The 20314-nt window shown below is 37.1% G+C and overlaps 1 protein-coding gene across 4 annotated transcripts in view; it reads right to left on the minus strand.

Annotated features, from left to right (window-relative positions):
• The window catches only part of LOC124117940 (lethal(2) giant larvae protein homolog 1-like), a 211738-nt gene that overhangs the window by 15551 nt on the left and 175873 nt on the right, over positions 1-20314 (minus strand). Inside the window, exon 25 of one of the 4 annotated variants that reach the window (XM_046479955.1) lies at positions 15526-15584. The exons of 2 other annotated variants lie outside the window; for them this stretch is intronic. In XM_046479955.1, coding sequence (XP_046335911.1) covers positions 15526-15584 — 59 coding nt within the window. Of the gene's footprint in view, positions 1-15525; positions 15585-20314 lie in introns of those variants that run through there. One more of the 4 variants, XM_046479957.2, reaches the window with a different exon arrangement.

The following is a 20314-nucleotide window of genomic DNA, read 5'->3' on the forward strand; positions in this document are numbered from 1 at the left end:
CATCCCTGCCTGTGATCCGCGTAGGCTTCAAATCTCGGCAAGGAGTGAGGGTCTGACGTAGAGTATGTGCGTCGGGCTTCAGAACATGCTGGAGACAAGTCTTTTTGCCAATGATGTAGGCTGTGTTAATTCAAAAAGACATGGATAAAGAACAAACAAGGAGTTTTGTCAAAACAAAACAAACAGTGCATGGGATGGTCGTAACCATGGAGATGCTGGGGGTGTGTTCGGGTGAATGTTTTTTGTTTTAGAAGCTGGAAACATAGTTCAAGCACGTTTCCACATAGGATCAAAGAAGAAAATATGCAAAGTGTGAGATAGGATAAGTTTAAATATTTTTTACTATATTTCAATGTCCTGAACATGTTTTCAGTGTGATCATTTCTGGGAACAAGCATGTGAGGTTTCAGCTTCATTGGTTTAGTAGGCTACTGAGGGGATGATTTTTACAGTGCACAAAAATACATTTTGAAAGAATTTAAGAGCAGACTCTCACGACAAACAACACATGTACCAAATTTTTCATAACATACACAATGACCAAACTGAGTTCCAGTTCTAAGTAAGGGAGTAAAACATGTTGGTATGTAATGGCCCCAAAAATGGAAGATAACCGGGGGAAAACATGGCAAAAAAACTCATTTCCTATGCAGGTCCACATGAGGAATTCTGTCAGTCTGGGAGGAACAATTCTTCGATGAAGTAATGCAAACTCACTTTAATTATCAGCCTTTGTGTTATTTCCCATGACAAGTCCTTAATTATTACAGCATTCCAATCTAACAGTTTTCATACGTCCATGGACATCAATGTTATGCCTACATTTGCAGCACACGAAATCGTTTGAAAGGTCTTTAACCACAGTTTATATTTATTGTACATCCATGTCTTTACTAATAATTAAACAAGAAATGAAGTGCAGAATTAAACCACAGATTTTACATTTTACTTTTGTATCAACATAACCTTTTACAACTTCATTAATTTCTCTTAGCCTAATTCTAATTTAATCATTTAGAAATATACCAAATGCAAATCTATTATGCATCTATTAATCAATCAGTGACTCAGTTGCAATATACAATTAAGCCAACATAGTTTGGAATAAAACTTAACAAGATTTATCCACAATATGTCAGTAATAAAAGGTGTCCATTCAAAGCAATGTTTATTTCTAGCAAAATGCTGATATCCATGCTCTTAAAATACTAGAGACTTGTCCTAACAAACACTTTTTCTGAGGTAGTCAGTATGATCTGTATGATACATAAATAGGTGCATATGATATTTGTATATGCTTGTATTGTTGAAGAGTTAGTTCCTAATTTTCAATCACCAGTACTTCAAGACAACTGAAGTATTAGTTTGTTTGTTAGATAATTTGACGATATAGCAAATAAGAAAAGTGTTCAAAATCAAATATTTTATAACATAATTCCAAATTTAACCCCCAGTCATTCCATGTAGATGTCTAAATGCCATTGTATGTTACTTCCAAAAACACAGTCATTATATTGCCATGTAATGACCACTCAAATGTCATGCATGTGTAATGCAATACTAAAATACATGCAGAGATATACAAAGGTATCAATTAAATTATGACATGGTGCAATGCAGATATCTATTAATAAATTGCCAAACACCTTGAACATATATGAAATTTCAAATGTTGTTTTACAATAGCCGATTAATGGTCACAAACTGGTTCCTATTACAAAGTTGGACTGCCATATTGAAAATAGGATCATAACTTCTTGAACAGACTTTGATATCATCATTGGTAGGAGCAAGCATGTGACGGTCCAGCTTCATCAGTGAAGTGTTTTGGAGAAGATGTTAATGACGCACAACAGACAACACACAAACTGGCCTTACAGCCAGGTGAGCTCCATTTCAGAAAATAATTGTGTCCAGTAACCATAAATCTCAAATGTTACATTGACATTATGATCTGTTCTCTCGCTTTCTCTGGCCAAGATTTCACCAGGAGTGAAGTTTCAGTGTGATCAAATGGTTATATTAATACCCCATGCAGCTATTCTTGCCTTTAAAGTAATCAGAAAACAAAAATCATAAGATGACACATCCCCCCGATCTGGTGCAATTCAGAAATGGAGTTTGGTTCATTACCATTGGATACCTTCAGTTTAGAAAACAATAATGCTGTTCAGTATTTTTTAATATCCTTATCATCAAAAGGCACCAGGCCACCACTAGACTGATCTGTATAGCAAGTTTCATCAAGGATAATTCAACAGTTTTGGAGTTGTGCTCTAGAAATGAACACTACCCTCATTTTCAGTAAAGTCAAAAACACAAAAAATTAAATCCAAAATCATAAAAAGGCACCAGTTCACCACTGAATAACAATAAACAATCTGTAACTAGCTTCTTTATTAACATCCTGTTTGCGAACAATAAACAATCTGCTGACATCGGTACAATTCCACATAATAAATGCCTGCCTGTCACGGATTAATCCTGAGTAGACAGCTGAAGGCATCCTCAGTGTTGTTACTAAAAGACATAAGTTGTGGACACAGTAATCTGACGGATGAGCAGACAGAAAAAGGCTGTAATGAGATTACATAATCTATGACACACAACCAGCAAACTCAATCCTTTCAAGTTTGCTCGAGGACAAGTACAAAGTAATTGTGATATATTCTGTCCCAGCTTACTTACTGTTGGAGATTTAATGTGCGCTTTCCGACATTATACCAGTTCGCACACAGGCCTGCCAGGCCACAACCTCGGGCCCCGGGGGGGCTTAATTAATTCAATGGAAATTTGGGAATTTTGAAATATGCCATACCTAAAGGTGGGAGTTTGTGTGGTTTTGAGTGTTTATAGATTTATAATTCTTGCTTTATTTGTAGATTGATTATTTTAGATGAGGCCAAGTAGACCTGTTTTTATCAGGTGTATGCAAGTAAGTTGCATGTAAGTTGTCTAATGGGTTCAGAAGAGTTGGTAGTGTCAACTGGTTGTTGTGGTTTAGTGTCGTTTTGAATGTTGTTGGTAATGTGTGCAATGTAATGTGTGTTTGAGGGTTTCTGTTTGGTTACAATGTGAGCATTTACCAGTTTGATGTTTCTTAATAAGGTGTAGGCATGAGTTTAATTTAATTTAGTGTGGCCTGTTTGAAGTCTGGTTACTGCCCTATCAATTCATTTTGTTCTGTGATTTGTGGCTTTTGTAACAAGTGTTTTAATTTGCTGTTTGATTTCTGATATTTGTTTTGCCACTTTTGAAGATTTTTCCCTTAGTGATATTTTTAATTTCGATTTTGAGATGAGATTGTTGGCACTTTTAAGAATCTGAAGTACTAGGTTTGGATGGTTCTTTGTGTTTTTATTTATAATTGCCTGGAGTCCACTCAGTGGGGCTGTAAGGATTAAAAGTTTTTTGGGAGTTTTTTAGTTGGGGCTCTGTGTATGGCTGTTGCTATTCCCATTAGTTCTGCTGTGAAGATTGATTGATTATTGGGGAGACTATAGGATTTGGTTTCTCTTGTAGGTTTGTTGATGTGTGTGAGGAAATCTGAACATTTTGTGTCCTGGTCAAAGGGCCCGACTGTGTAAACGCGACACCAATTTGGCCATTTTTCATGTATGTATGCCCGTGTCATGGGTTTGGCGGTGTTTGGGTCAGTTTCTTTATTTAGTTTGGTGGAGAGAGTTATGTCTATTTTGGGGGTTTTGGTATAAGAGAGTTATTTGGGAGCACCTTTAGAATACAGTACCACAACTTCTCGTGAGGACGATCTCTGCCGTAGGTCACATGTCTCAAGACAAGCAACCAGTTTTTTGTGAGAATCCATCGGACTCGAACCCGTGACCTTCGGATTGTTAGCCTGACAGCTAACCGACTGAGCTACGTCCACACTGTTAAACTTAGTGCAAATTTACCTAGTCATGCCTATGACGTTACGGAACTGAACAAAAAGGGTCGAATAGGTGACGGGACACTTACGAAGGTTACGGGTAGGCATGGTGTCTCGCGACTTTAGTCTACGGACACTTACGAATGATCCCAATGCCATTTGGCACACTCGTCCCATTCCGTAATCTACAAGATACCGAGTGGTCGGGAATGAGCCGATATGCCGCGAACTAAAAACGGCTTCAGGCGTCAGACGTCAGGCGTCGAACTCGCGAGTAGGCATGAATGATATGGTATTTAATAATTCGTCGGGTGATTTTTGTGACAGAAAAGTGTGGTAGGGAACACTGTTAGGATGATGTGAATAGTAAGGAACAATGGAGGAATAAGCATGACTAGTGACGACACAACGGTGAGTTTGCTTTTGAATCAGTACTGAAAAAATGTAGCCAGTTAAAGTGGCTTGTGTGAATGTTCCAGGACAGTTTCAAGTAGCCAAAATATTCGACACAAAACCATTTCATCCTTTTTACTCGACGTTTTTGTGTGAAGAATATTAGGAGCCGCTATATAATCTATAATAGCCACTAAACGAGTACCTAACCCTAATGATCGTGAAGGGATGATTGCTTGTAAAGGGGATCCAAGGGTTAAGGATAGACTTCGGGTAATCTAATAGCCACTAAACGGGTTCCTTACCCTAATGATCGTAAAGGGGGTGATTGATCGTAAAGGAGATCCAAGGGCTTAGGATAGAGAGTTTGGGGTAACCTACCCTAAAACTGGCGACATTTGGATGTGTTCAGCGCCAATATAATATCCCTAATGAACTGCATTCTTGTGCATAATAATGAAAAAAAATAATATATGTATATTAGTTCCCATTTATAACCATTTTATCCACTTCAATCAGAGAAAAACGAATAAAAAATATATAAAAAATAAAAGTGCTTTCGTAAACTAGAGCTTGCTCTAAAATGCACCGCCGCAGGCTACAATTAGTAAACAAATACTCAAAACTCTCAACACCGCAGGGCTTATTCAATGACATTGTGTGTAGAGATGAAAGACACTGGGAGGAGCTTATTCACACTCGATGACCCCTGACATCACTGGGCATTGTTTCGCCGGTGTGACTGGCAACAAAATACTACAAATTACGTCATAGGGTATGATCAAGTGTTTGAAAAGTTTGTGGTACTGTATTCTAAAGGTAGGCCGTTATTTGGTGCTGTATTTACTTTTAAATCATTAAGGTTGTGTGTGCTTAACCTTTAGCCTGCTGAATTGTTTTCACACTTCTTAGCCCTGCCTGCTGGATTAATTTTAGCATAAGGCGCTCTAAAGAGGGTAGGTGATTTCAAACGGTCGTTGCTTCATTATACAGGATCCAATTGAAGAAATATTTTGCACCTTTATTCCTGATAGAAAAATACACATTACTATGTAAAAAAATCCTGATGTTTTCAATCATACCAAGGTTAAGACCAAAACGAACACAAAATTTGTAAATTTTCGTTATCTTGCCTGAATTACGTTATTGAAGGTGTTTACGTTTCATGTTAGGAACCTTTTTAAATTGTTAAATTTGTGCAAATTGATTTCAATAATCAGATCTCCGATACCTTAATTTTAACTGAGTATAAATTCAATGTTTTTTATTGGTAAATAACAGCGCGATGGTAAATTATTAACCATTTCTTTAAATTTATTATCCAAACGTTAAACAGAAAAAAAACTAAATTTTCAAAGTCATCATGTCAGTTGCAGAAATACGAACATTCCAGTTAATCTAACATGTCACGTTATCAAATGACTCATTAATATTCACCAATCCTTATTTCAAGTGTTTTGGTTGAATATTTACAATATATACGAAAATACAAGTACCGTGTCATGATGCTAGCAGACGTTCGAACATTAAACATGGCGCGCTTCGCTCGACCTCGGCATAACTTATTGCTATTTTAATATCAACAAAGTTTACACTGTCTTCGTGTATATGCCTTGGAGAAAGTCGAAGATTGTTTCATTTGTCATTTTCCGTTTAATATGACAAGAGAAAAACGAGAAAAAAGTTCGTAAATTCTGACAGCAATATTTCAGTTTGTGCAAAGGTCACCGGATGTGATGTCACAGACAGGGGTAGTCTGCAGTAGTATAGGTAATGGGGGTTCTGCCGCAACTCCACTGGAGCCAGATTTATATACCTATACCACCACTACAGAGGGAATTTTTTATGCAAAAATGACTATGGGATTCAACAATAGTCATGAGATTAAGTTAAATTGACCCAAGCTCACCAATACCTGGGGCAAATCAATGTTGTCATTAGTTCAGATGAGCCTAAATGGTAATGAAAATATTCTTTATTATTTTTATCAATAAAGCGATATTCAACATTTTTATTAAGTTCTTCGTTCATTTTACTAGGAGACCAGACTATATAACTACACTCTTCTTGGAAATTGATAAGAAACAATTGATAACCGTATTTGGTTGGTTTGACATCACTGATATAATAAAAACCTTGTGGCAATTCTCTCCATTTAATAGCTTTTTCGATTGTTGGGTTGTAATTCTCCATTATTATATATTTATGTAAGCATTTGTCTAAATGTGATCTAACGATAGTAAGCAATCTATTTTCAATCTTCAACCAGTTCTTTGGTTTTGGCACGGAACAATTGATGCGCTTGTTGCCTCCCCTGTTCTATGAACTTTTTTTTCTCGTCATCGCTAATACCACTGGTCTTACGATATTTTGATCGAATCTCCTGCTTCATTACGTTGTATTTGGTGAGTTCCGACAGAACTAAACGAAACTCCTCCTCGGATATCTTACAATTGGCCATTGCTGTCGAAATATGATCCTCAACGCTGTTCAACTTAGCTTCGGCGAGCATCCGAATCTTATCGTGTTTAATGCTTTCTTTTGCAACCTACGAGAAATGAATTTTATCGCTATTCCTGCCATTCCCGAGACTCCAGCGGCTATTTCCATGCCAAGCATGATAGGCGTGGCGATTATAGTTGATAATAAACCAACACCTGCTACACCGAGTCCCATGCCAGCTGCTACAACCGCGGTGTCAACTCCGTCCAGAGCATTCACGGCTCTGCGATACTTTTTATACAATCCAAGTCTCAACTCCCTATCCTTCTCTATTCGATGTTTTATGTCACTTATTTGATGTAATCGAAATCCATCAACAGTATCCATCTTTTCAAATGCTTCATCGAGCGCTGGATATAAACTCATAGTGTATATTACGATCATATAATAGTCTTTAATTGGTCTTGCTTAAATGTTTTGAGAGTATACATCAACCTTATCAAATGTATATTATACGGCAAGAATATCTTAGAAAGAGAAATGCTGTCCCTTTTAATAATTAGGACCCCCTCGAGAGTTGCAACGGGTGATGCTCCGATATGAATAATACTGCAACGTTGACGCTCGTGTTTCTTGAGCCATTTAATCGATAGACCTGGTAATATTTTGAAGGCATCTACCGGTACATCTCCGAACAAGACTTCAATAATAAGCGTAGAAAGATTAGGTATTGCACTCAAGTTATCTTTAATATCATTGAATTCAGTAACCAAATTTAAACTAACGTTTTTTACTGCTGGACGACTATATAACATATGACCTGGGTTTTCTGGCAGGGGAGAGACTAACACACTTTTTCGTTTTGAAGGGATATAAGCCGCGAGTACGATGCCACTATTTATTATCTTAGTTAAATTATGTGCCTTACCCATCATCACATACGGTGGGGTAATGACGATATTCAATAGCCACTCGATGTTTGCTTCGACCATAGTCCATTTATTATCATTGTTGTGAGTAAGATTGTACGAAGTGGTTTTTTTAAGGAGTCTACTAACAACGTCAATATCGCTTAAATCTTCTAGATTACCCGTGAATGTAACTTCTTTCCGCTTGTATACATTATCTTGTAAGTGTAAAGCGTATAACTTACCATCGGTACCGGGTCTACTGAATCCTTCTGTGTCTCCGAGATCGGAAAGCGCAATTGTATTACATTGTCTGAGCCTTCCAGGGCCTGATGAATCAACCATTATTTATAATATGGAGTGTCACACTTAAGTATCCTATATGTACAGGTTGGTGTTTTACATCTAATACAGAAATTTTGAGGTCTGAAATAATACCACGCTTTAATTTTTTATATTGTAATGTTGTGAAAGATTCCGTTCTACCGCTATTATATTTTTTATTTTTCACTGGAATAGATCTGAGCAGAGTTGAAGGACTTTCTAGTTGAATATTATCCGTCGTGCTTATTTGATCAAGATGGATGCACAAATCTTTATAGGGAACTTAATCGGGCGGAACTAAATCGGGCACTGTAACTACATTCACTGTTCCGTTGGGTGGTAATGATCCTGACCGTGCAAATCCAAGTGTAATTGCTAAGTTCTCGTCAAGAACTACACCTTTTTCTCCAGCGGTTAAATTCACTGTCCCATTCGACTCATTTTGTGTGAGACTCATTCCATTAGGCTTAAAAATTTCATCATTGAGTGAGCATCGCTGTAATACCCATCAGGTATAATAATTCCTTTAATAAATGTAGACATCTCATTATTACCTCTCGCAGCATTTATATTGGTCCACCGCGGGTAATACGTTACGTCACAGATAGCGACTTCGAGTTGTCCATCCGAGTTATCGATAGTATGAAGCAGTTGAATAGACTGACCATTTGTTATTCCCGGGAGTGTAACATGCATATTAAATATACAATGATACTATAATCACAACTTAAATATGGAATCAACCATTATTTATAATATGGAGTGTCACACTTAAGTATCCTATATGTACAGGTTGGTGTTTTCGATTTCGAAAAGAATCTGTATAAGCTCATGAATAACTCAGTATTTGGTAAAACTATGGAGAATCTAAGGAAGCGTGTTGATGTTAAATTAGTCAGATCTAATGAGGAAGAAAGACTCAGGAAACTTATAGCCAGTCCGGCTTTTAACAAAAGCAAGATATTCGATAACGACTTAGCCGCGTTGCATATGCAGAAGAGTAATATAAAATTCAACAGACCGGTGTACGTCGGTATGAGTATTCTCGACTTGTCAAAACACTAAATGTATGACTTTTATTACAACGAACTTAGGAAGCAATACGGTGTTAGGTAAGATGAAGGATGAATGTGCTGGGACTCCTATAGCGGAGTATGTAGGATTAAGACCTAAGATGTATTCTATAAAAAAGTCTGATAATGGAGAGATAAGAAAAGCTAAGGGCGTTAAGAAGTATGTGGTAAAAAAGCATATCAAACACGAACAGTATAAAGAATCATTATTCAACGGTAGAACGTTCAAACACGAGATGAACTCTTTAAGAAGTTACAATCATAGGATATATGGATTAAGAATGAACAAGACATCATTATCCCCCTTAGATACAAAGAGATGGATTGATAATGATGGTGTAACTACCTATGCTTATGGTTATGGTGGTAATACCGTACCGTTGGGAACTATGAACAACTCTTCTCGTACAAATGCCCTGCCCGGTCCATCTTGAAGATAATAAAGAATAGGCTCTCCTTCTTTCATAACCAATCGACTAATGTTATATGTCTTAAGGGACCATATGGGATCGGTTGCGCGACGTAGGCCTCCTTTGAGTTCACCGGGCTGGTATAAATATCTTACCCTTACTCTATCCTCAGTGCTGAAGATTCAGAAGTCACGGATTTCATTTTAATAGCATCGGATGGTTTCTTCCCTATTAATCTCGTTACTTCATTATTCAGTGCTGATACAACAGCTGATAATCGTGTCACCCATTCGGTTGATCTCAATCACTCGGATTTCATTTCGATCCCATACTGATAGCCAAACAAACGTTCCGCTAATGTCCCGTTAAATCTTTCAACGATAGCTTGACTGCGGTGGGCCTCTCTTTCACCACGCCTGATTTCAACATCGTTCTTTGTTAACAGTTTAGTTACCGATCCCATAAACTCGCGACCGGGATCTACTTGAAATAGCTTAGGCCATTTTAGTGGTCCTCGTTTATATATGCGGCTCAGTGCATTAGCTACTTCTGTTGAATCTTTCGAAGTTAATGGCTCAGCCTCTTTGTATCGACTAGCCACATCCACTACGGTAAAAGCGTATTTATACGTTTTGCGTCTTACCTTATCATGGGGAAGAAACAAGGTCAACCTGATGAACTTCATTCGTTGTAAACATATCAAACTTCTTCCTCGGTATATAACGAGGTGCTGGTAAGTATATTTGCCACATCGCTTGTTTCTTTAACCAATCCTTGGCCACATCTTTAGATACCTTAGCCGCGGTGGCTAATTTTTTTATTGCTCCTACACCTTTCCAATATCCTCGTGGACTATAGTAAATTTTATTCATTATTAATTAATATTGATGTTTCTTTTAATATGACTCATGACTATCGTTGAATCGCATCATCATTTTGGCATAAAAAATGCCACCTGTAGTAGCAGTATAGGTATATAAATCCGGCTCCAGTGGAGTTGCGGCAGAACCCCCATTACCTATACTACTTCTGCTGATAATCTTTCGAAACAAAACAATTACAGTCAATTTTGAAATATTTCACCTGTATTATACAGAATAAACACAAATCACTACATATTATCAGTAATCAGTATCAGTACCACTAACATGAAATTACAAAGTGATTTTCACGATATAATTGGCGTATTTCTTAATCCGTTTGACCTTGCATGCTCCCGTGACCCGGAAAAGGGAGAAGATGAATCAACACGCCACATGCAAGTTTCTCGGTATCTTTTATTTGACTTTTTGTTGATATATAAGGATCACCATTCCATGTTACTTTGAATATAAAGTGATACGATTCATGTATCTGCGATGTACATGCTGATGATTTTGTTTTTACTATAATAATTAAGTGTGTGAAGCAATAAGTCCATAGATATCGTCGATCGGCAACGATCACACCCCACAACAGATGCGTGAAAATAGGCGTGACAAAACGTGTTTCAAAATAGCATTCATGCAATGCCGAATATGATAGGATATAAGCAGGTGGGTGATGTATATATCAATAAAATACAATATACATATTTTCAGTGTTAGTTTCTAATTAAATGTGCGATAGTTAAATAATTTTTCCTTTTATAATACATTTATCGATTCTAGCATGATTTTACAACAATTCATGGATTATCTTAAAATTTATTCCATCAATATAGAGACCGCCATGATTGCGTATTGATGATAGATTTGTTTATGTTTAATTATTTACATCTGTTCACAGCTTCTAAAATATTTAGCTATATTTAGTATCTATTTTTTCCACAATGATTATGTGTATGGATACTAAATATTGGTCAGCTGGTCAATGCATCAGCACAGTGTAACTGACCAGACTTTAATTATTATTAATTATTATCTTTAGTTTAAACATATGTTATTCAACAATTGTTATCTTTCACCTGAACATAAATTATGTGAATAAGTATCTATTTGATGTCATTATTTAAGTTTAGTATTCCAATACCAATACAAAAATAAAGAAATAGATAAGATCCTTATGAACCTATACATACACAACTCATATGGACATTAATCTTGTGTATGAAGTTGTTTGTTTCCAAAAAAATAATTCTTAAATATAATTGTAATATGAATACAATACATTATTTTCTTGTAACAGACATGGTGAGTTAGCCATATATTTATAAGAGAACGCACATTGACAATTCTTGCAGTTCTGTTCTGTTGGAGAAATGTACATGGAAATATCCTACCTTACGTATTTTTTCAGGGTTCTCACCAATGAAATAATGTGTAATTAGTGTGGCAGGACTTTCCAGGTTTGTTGCAGTATGCTCTCGTGGGCTTGACAGTGACACTTATGCATGTCCCCTGAAGGAACATGAACAATTGTGAAATGTGATCAACAGGTTTTCGTCTTCAGTCAATGTAATGTACAAAAATTCAAAATAAATGCATATCATCACCAGCTTTGGATCTGACATCCTTGATCATTTTTGTGGGTTTCTGAATATACAGTCAGTATAGGTCCTGATGTTCTTTGTGTCTCAGCCTTCTTGGTGGAATGAAAAGAAATTTCCCTGTATACATGATTACCTTTGTCAGATGTATTTTGTCCTGTCAGCCACCTGACTTTATGTCACCTTATGTGGTTTATTTTCATATACATGTACTGCTGCAAACCTGTTTTTCCCTTGTATATGCACAGTATCAAAACTTCATCAGTTGGTGTGTCACAAGTTCCTCAGTTGGTGTGTATAAAAAGTGCCCTTGCCATCATAAAAAAAGAAATGCCAAAAACAAAAGCATTTGCAATAAAAAAAAAACACATTTGTCCTTCCTTGAATAATCTTAGGTTTAGTGCTTGAAATTTTTAGTGTCATAAATTATTTTTTAAATTTCATAAGGATTTTTCTTTGATGGACCAACGTCAAACCATCTGACAAGTTAGATAGAATTATAACTTTAAAAGCCCTCATTTCTGAGGTGTCCATATATTTCAGATTTTTTTTTCTACTTTTAGGACAAAGCATGAGCCGTCTACCTGAGCTTGGTTACGTAAACAAATACTTGTTTAAAATGTGAAATGGAATTCCACTGATTAAATGGTTTTTTTTATCCCATTGTTCTACGAAATCCATTTGAAATGTGCTTTTTGTACCAAAAATGTCTTGAGAGTTTGTACCCAAACAGGTACGTGCTTTTGTGTCAACATAAGAAACCTTAAAATTATGAAAATAATGACAAGGAGTATAGCTGACAAACACAAGTATTGTCATACATGTAATGGTAATACAGTGAGGGTTCTTATTTTGACATATGCCTTCACAGTGAGGTGAAATACTTCAGAGAGCATTTTAGCATGGCATATTACAGAGAATTCAGTGCTTATCTTCTATTTTTTTTAACAAATGTCCATCCTGTAACATATATCATTTAACACTGGATGAAATAGCTACGCTTTTTACTCTCTTGTTACTGTTGGCCTAATTGTTCATCACAATGTTTCAGTTTTACAAATTGTGAAATACTGAAGAAAATAAACTAAGGACTTTGGACAACTTTGTCTGTTCTTTAACAAAATTGTCCATCCCATAACAGCTACCATGTTTGAAATGCTATGTCAGTTTTTCACATTCAGTTTCATGTTTATTTTAAGAGATGAAGAATAAATGTATGTTTTCTTTTTAGAACAGTAACTGGAAAAGACTGTTTACATTAGTATCTGAGGAGAGGTCATAACTATTTTATCCAAGTGTCCTTACTGTAACACTCTCTGTTCTTCCTGTAACACAGATGTCTTTCCCGTAACACAGCAATATTTTAGCTCAAAATTGACAAACTGACTGAAACAAGCATTCAAAAGGGTGAAGCTTTTAAGGTTATGATTCCACTTTAACATATAACTGATTCAGATGAATGTATTGTTGGCTCATCTGGTAACCATTGAGATTTATGTGTTACACATCCTAACCAATATATGTGAAATGATATGACAAGTTGATTTTTTCACTTATTTAAACTATTCTTATTTCCAATTTTGACCATTGCCTCCATTCTTTTGCATAAATTTGAGGCTAGGAAGATTGGTCTGTAAGAGTTGGCCTCGTTTGAGGGTTTCTTTGGAATTGGTATGACTAGAGCCTCTTTCCATGTTGTAGGAACCTGACCATTTTGGAAGATAAGGTTGTATAGTTTTAGAAGTGATTCCAGAAGGTTTTGGGGTTGTTGCTTAATTATTTGGTATGAAGTTAGATCTTGTCCAGGGGCTGTTCCTTCCTTTCAATTGTTTAAGACATAGAGTAATTCCTCTATTGTATATGGTTGGTAATTTGTGGAATTTATTTTCATTTTTTTTTTTTAACTCCTCACTGAAGTTGCTATTGCTACTAATGGCCGAGAATTGGTTTGCTAGGTTGTTTGCTTTTTGTTTAGGGTTTGTTGAATAATTTATGTTTGGTGTTTTTTTGTATGTTTTATCCCTCAGATTGTGTGTATCATGTGCCATACAGTTCTTGTGTCTGTTTGATGTTTCCTAACAGAATTTTTTCCAGTTTTTTGCCTTTGCCGTTTTTGCCGTTCGGACTAGATTTTGTACTTGGTGATTTAGTTGATGTGCTAGTTTTAGATGCGAACAATCTCGCTAAGCTTTGTTAAATGCCCTTTACTGTTTTTTTTTTCTTTCTTTCTTTTTTTTTATATTTCCTCAGTCCACCAAGGTACAGTGCCGTCCCATTTATATTCGTACGATCCAAAATGGCCGCCGTTTGTTTACATATCGACTCGCTTTTACAGAGCGTCATTTATTAATGAAAAAATTATCTACATACCTTAATACTTGGTAAGATGCCCTTTCATAGTCAGAACTTTAGATAACTGATACTCCCCCACACCATCAAACTCAACTTCCTGGTTCGAGGGGGACACACACACTCGGGTCGATCGGCTTCATTTTCCTCTCTCCAAATGTATACACGTTTATTATTTCCAATAACCACCTGACTCTCATGAGTAAAGATTACATTTTTCCAAAAATCATTGACAGTTTTTTTCCTCATACTCCGACACCTCAAGACACGTTTTCTTCTGTTCACCCCCCTAACAACCATCTTTTTTTCTCGTGATGTGTCTGTAAAATCCTTCTCAGTGTAATTCCCTTTGGATTGTTCTTTTCGACACCGAATTGAAATTACCAGTGATGTCCTTCAAAGGTCTCTGTCTATTATTTTTAACGAGACTGAACAGCGCGGTACGATCTCTGTCAAACAACTTTTTTTGTCTAGCTTGTCTTGGGATGTTTTCTACCGAACCCGTTCGCTGAACTTTAGCAAAATTACTACCCAAAGTAGACTTGGGAACCCCCAACAGGTCAGTAATCGCTTGATAACTTTTCCCCTCTTCTTTTAACTTTAACTCTATTCTTTTCACAATACTACTCAATTCCTTAGATTTTCTCCCCATGTTTGCACTGATTATCGTATGTTTTGATCAAAACAGCAGACGACACTTTGAAGGACATCACATGACGGTCACGTGATCAAAGTGACATGTCAAATTTAACATGGTTCCGAGCATTATTGACGCTACGTGAAACAGTTTTGTGCTCGTAAAATATTCGACAGTTATAAACCGTTATGGATCGTACAAATATAACTGGCACGGCACTGTACCTTGGGTCACCCTATTTTGGGTATTCTGTAAGGGATAGTTTCCTTTGCTATGTTAATTATGCATTCAGTTAAATTTTGGCAGTAATTTTTGGGGTTATTATTTTCTAGGTCCGCTGTCCCAGCATCCCCACAAAGGACTTTATAAAGTAAGTCATTGCAAAGGGGTGTAAAGACACAAATTGTAATAAACCACCAAACAGTGGGCCTGAATAGGTCAACGTTTTGAGTCAAAACAATTAGTACAAACAGCAAATATAAGTTAGTAGGTAATTTAGTTGTGCAGAGAGTCACCTGGTTTTGAGAACTATGAGACTTGCAATGGTAGGTATTGTCAAAGAACAATGAAAGATGAACTGATCAAGGGGTAACTGCTTCTTATTAATGACATTCACAGAATGTCTTTCCTCACCTCTTTTCTCTCAATCTCAGCCTTTGTATCATCGTCCACATTTCTACTGTTATTCAAAGCTGTTGAACAAAGCAAACAATAAATTTCTTAGTATCATGAGGTGGCATGTTCAACAAGATGGTGTGTCACTTCCATTGTAGGAAGTATGACTTCAAAGCTGGGAGTCTCATGTCTGATGAAATTAAGAGAACTATTTATCCACTTTAGGTGATGGGTGTTGCAGGGGTTTGATGGTGTGGGGTGGTGTGACCTTGAAACCAGTAATAAGTAGTCACTTACAGTGAGTGAGTGAGTATGTTTTTACACTGATTTACCAATATTCCAGCAATATCAGACACTGTACCCATGTCCGGAATCGAACCCGGGTCTTAGGTGTGACGAGCGAACACTTTAACCACGAGGCTAACCTAAGCGGCATAAAAGAAATTATTTAAGAAAACAAAGACAAAAACCTTTGTGGTAGATCCAAAAGGTTGACCATAATATCATGACAATGACCAGAAAAATGAAAGTTCCAAGCTGTAAGTGTATGTCTTCGCATATAGGACTTTAAACCAGAGTCCAGTCACAAGTCATGTTTCACATAAAATTGTATATTCTTCCTGTCAAATAATTCACAGTACCAAGATAAAGAGCTCTTCATGCTTAAGTTGGCAGCTACAGATAAGATATGCCCTTGTTACCTACCAAGTCACCAGCTTAGCTAGCAACTAGATGCCCTTATATATATCTTCAAATACATTTATGTTTAACAGGCATATTACACCTATCATTCTACAACTGCCCATTACACACAAAAGTTCAGGTTTCCAAACTTTACACCATTTTATTAATGAATCTGATACAGAATTTCCTAGTTATCTAAAATAGAATAGGAAGTACTTGCAAAATCAGAGGCTGCCCCTCAACAGCCATTTCCAGAAGACCCCAGAAATTACATTCCCCAATGCATTTCAGTCTGATACCACTACCTTTGGTTTGGTGATGTACATGCTTATTAAAGTCAGGTTAAGTTAACATGCCTCTAAGCTACCCAAATGGGGAACAAAAATGCATTTCTCAGACAATACCTCAGACCTCATCATATTCCTTTTGCAAGTACAGTCAAGTCTCGTTAGTCCGACAATCGGCTTTATCCGACACTAATGATGGGAACCGATTAAATCAGTGCTATTTAGAACTGTTAATCCGACAGTCTCGCAATTCGACTCCTACACACCTCATTTGCAATGAATTACCGAAATTACTCATTCTTCAGTCTCGTTGATCTGACACTGTGATCAACGTACTACGTGACCCTCTGCCCGCAAGTACACAGCCCGTGTTTTGATTCGAGACGAGTCGGTTGATAGCTGCATTTTACAACGGCTGCAGAGATAAACTTGCTTAACAATAAACAAGTAATGCTTTAAATAAAGACAACAGGATTAATCACATGCTTGGACTACCTTAATCTCATTAAAATCAGATACAAGTTCTCGCTATCACCGAGGACATCCCATTACAGGTCATGTCAGAACAACCTTTCGGGAACTATGAACAACCAATGAAATAACTAACAGGAAGTCAACGCTAGCTAATTAGAAAGCATTTTTCGCTTTGCGGTACTAGTTTCGAACTGGCAACTTCCGTTCCAGACTATGCTTCTAAAAGTATTTTGGTTGGTTGGTTGGTTGGTTGGTTGGTTTGTTGTTGTTTGACGCCGCACTCAGCAATATTCCAGCTATATGACGGCGGTCTGTAAATAATGGAGTCTGGACCAGACAACCCAGTGATTGATATCATGAGCATCGATCCACGCAATTGGGATCGATGACATGCATCAACCAAGTCAGCGAGCCAGACCACCCGATCCCTTTAGCTGCCTTTTACGACAAGCATAGTCACCTTTTACGGCAAGCATGGGTTGCTGAAGACCTATTCTACCCCGGGAATCTTCACGGGTCTTAAGTATTTTGAATAAGTCATACAGTCCAAAACAGTTGTTTTGTGTTGAGTGAGTGAGTGAGTGAGTGAGTGAGTGAGTGAGTGAGTGAGTGAGTGAGTGAGTGAGTGAGTGAGTGAGTGAGTGAGTGAGTGAGTGAGTGAATTAGGTTTAACGCTGCTTTTAACAGTATTCCAGTTATATCACGGCGTGTCAGCTTAATGTGGGAGGAAAGCCCGAAGTGATGCAGGTCTCAGACGTTTACCACTTCGGTGAAACCCACGAGCACAGGTATGGTGCTGACAAACCTAGAAACATAATCAGGGCGAACCGGGATTCGAACCCACAGTCATAGGTTTCTGGCGTGCCCAAGGGACACAACTCTGCACAGCGAATCGCGGCGCCTTAGACGACTGGGCCAGCCGTGCCCCCATTGAACTTTAGAGGCTGCATGATTAGAAAACATATTCCGCTAACAATGTAACATAACATGAATGTTTTACCGTATTTGACGTAATAAGCGCCCAGGGCGCTCTCAAAATTAGAAATAGGGGGGGCTCTTATTAGAATATAATTTTGGTGAGATTAAAAACGAGGTTGAAAGATTGTAAATTTTACGGTTTATGCTGACAGCCTGAAATGATATGAAAGAAGAATCTGTGTGTATTATACACGACAGATATATTTTCGAGAATTAAATTGCCCATAATTAACGGTGCATATAACAAACGAGTGCGGATTATACACGAATAAATATATCTTGTGTGCATTGATCAATCGGAAAGGGTGCTAACTGGGATTGTTCACTAGCCATTACATTAGCAAATAATGCTGAGGGCACTTATTAGAGCGGGGCACTTATTACGTGTTTGTATTGTTATCTATTGTGTAGTTGTCCAATTTTCGATCACGAACGTTGATACTACTTAATTTTGTTTATCCGACATACTCGTTAATCTGACATAATCATATGCAACCAACAATGACGGATTAATGGGACTTGACTGTATGTTATATGAACATCTGTTATAATGACTTAACTTCTAAAAAGAATGGTGTTTGCAAGTACTTGCCAAAACAGAAGCTGCCCCAGAAATCATTACACATCATGCTCACATGTAGCTAGTTTAATAAGAAAGTGCATACAATTACAAGTGCACAACTTAAAAATAATATCTACAGAAAACAATTTTATTACATATGACCTTCACTCTGAAACTAAGGTTGACATGTACCAAGTTCCATTATACTACAGTGAATACTTCTTGACTTGGCTGTGACAACTTTTCAACATTAAAATGACAAAGATACTTTGTGAATGACCTCTGCAGTGGCCTTGATCTAATACACTAGTTTGGAATAAAGTGTCATATGCAGTTTGTAGAACCTTACAAACTGTTCAATACATAAAAACTAACCAGTAATATACCAGAGCCCCTATTTTTATTTAACATGTTTTATAAAAGTTGGAACTATAAAAACAAGATGATGGAATATGTATTTTATTTATGCACTGTTACTGTGTTGACTTGTGTCTTGTAAAACAAAGCAGTCACCTGTACACACATTTTGTCCTGTATTCAAAATAAAATAAACTTCAAACTATTATCGTGCTATTATCGTGCAATTCTAATTCCATTATAATTCTACTTGAATGTGTTTTTACTCATAAAAGCAGACGTCTCCTCTCTTTTATTTTGATACATTAATTCAAGTTGTTGCTACACCAATGGGTTGCAAATATGAAAAAAAAATAATACAAGTACAGATTCTGATAATGCCTTAAGGAAGCAGCATTACAGTTGATGCCATGTTGACTCTTTATGGCAGAGAGACTATTGAACTTGTAACTTGTATTTGTGCAAGTAGATGTACCAATAAGGAATAATCAGTAGCTTTATGTCTAGTAGAAAGACACTTTAAGAATTTCCAAATTGTTTCCACAGAAACAAAAGAAATTAAAAAAAAGTAAAAAAATTGAAAAATATGAGTGAGTTAGGTTTCACACCGCTTTTAGGATTATTCCAGTTATATCACGGCCTGCCAGCTTAATGTGGGAGGAAAGCACAAAATGATGCAGGTCTCAGACGTTTACCACTTCGGTGAAACCCACAAGCACAGGTATGAGGATGACAAACCTAGAATTGGGGCGAACCGGGATTCGAACCCACAATCATAGGTTTCTGGCGTGCATAAGGGACGCAACTCTGCACAGCGAATCACGGCGTTTAGAGGATATGAAGATATGAACCCACATATGAAAAGACAATAGAGGAGCATATATGGTCATTGCACATGTATAGTTATTTGAAATTGTTTCCATGGAAATATTATGTTTCTGTGTCATGTTCAAAACCTTCCAAATAGTGTGCTGGTTTTCGTGGGGAATTATTCGGCAAAGAGCCAGAGTCATAAGAGACTACTGGTAATTACAAGTTTATTTACACGAACAATGAACAATATGTAGCTGAGGGTGCCACAGAGAGAGTCGGTACAACCCTCTTGGCCGTGGGCGAGATGTCTGCTTGGTTTGAGCATCAAACACCTACTAGCTAACAACTTACTTACTATTGGAGATTAACATGCATTTTCTGACATTATGAATATTTCGCACACAGGCCTGCCATGCCATTTAGTGAGATTGCCAAGGAGTGTGTGTCCAAAGGCGGGCGGCAGCGTTGGGGCGCTTATTTGGAGAAGTTTGGAATTTGGAAACTTGGAGTTCTAGGGTGGGGGGACTAAGGGAGGGTGCGGATGTGTGGTTTGGGGATTTGTGTCTTGTAAGTATTAATTAGTGTTAAGTAGTTCAGTTTTAAAAAGGAATATGCCTAATGCTTTGAAGGTTTGTGTATCGTTTAGCGGATT

Source organism: Haliotis rufescens, unplaced genomic scaffold, assembly GCF_023055435.1.
Source record: "Haliotis rufescens isolate VD_foot unplaced genomic scaffold, xgHalRufe1.0.p SCAF_28, whole genome shotgun sequence".
NCBI classification, from domain to species: domain Eukaryota; kingdom Metazoa; phylum Mollusca; class Gastropoda; order Lepetellida; family Haliotidae; genus Haliotis; species Haliotis rufescens.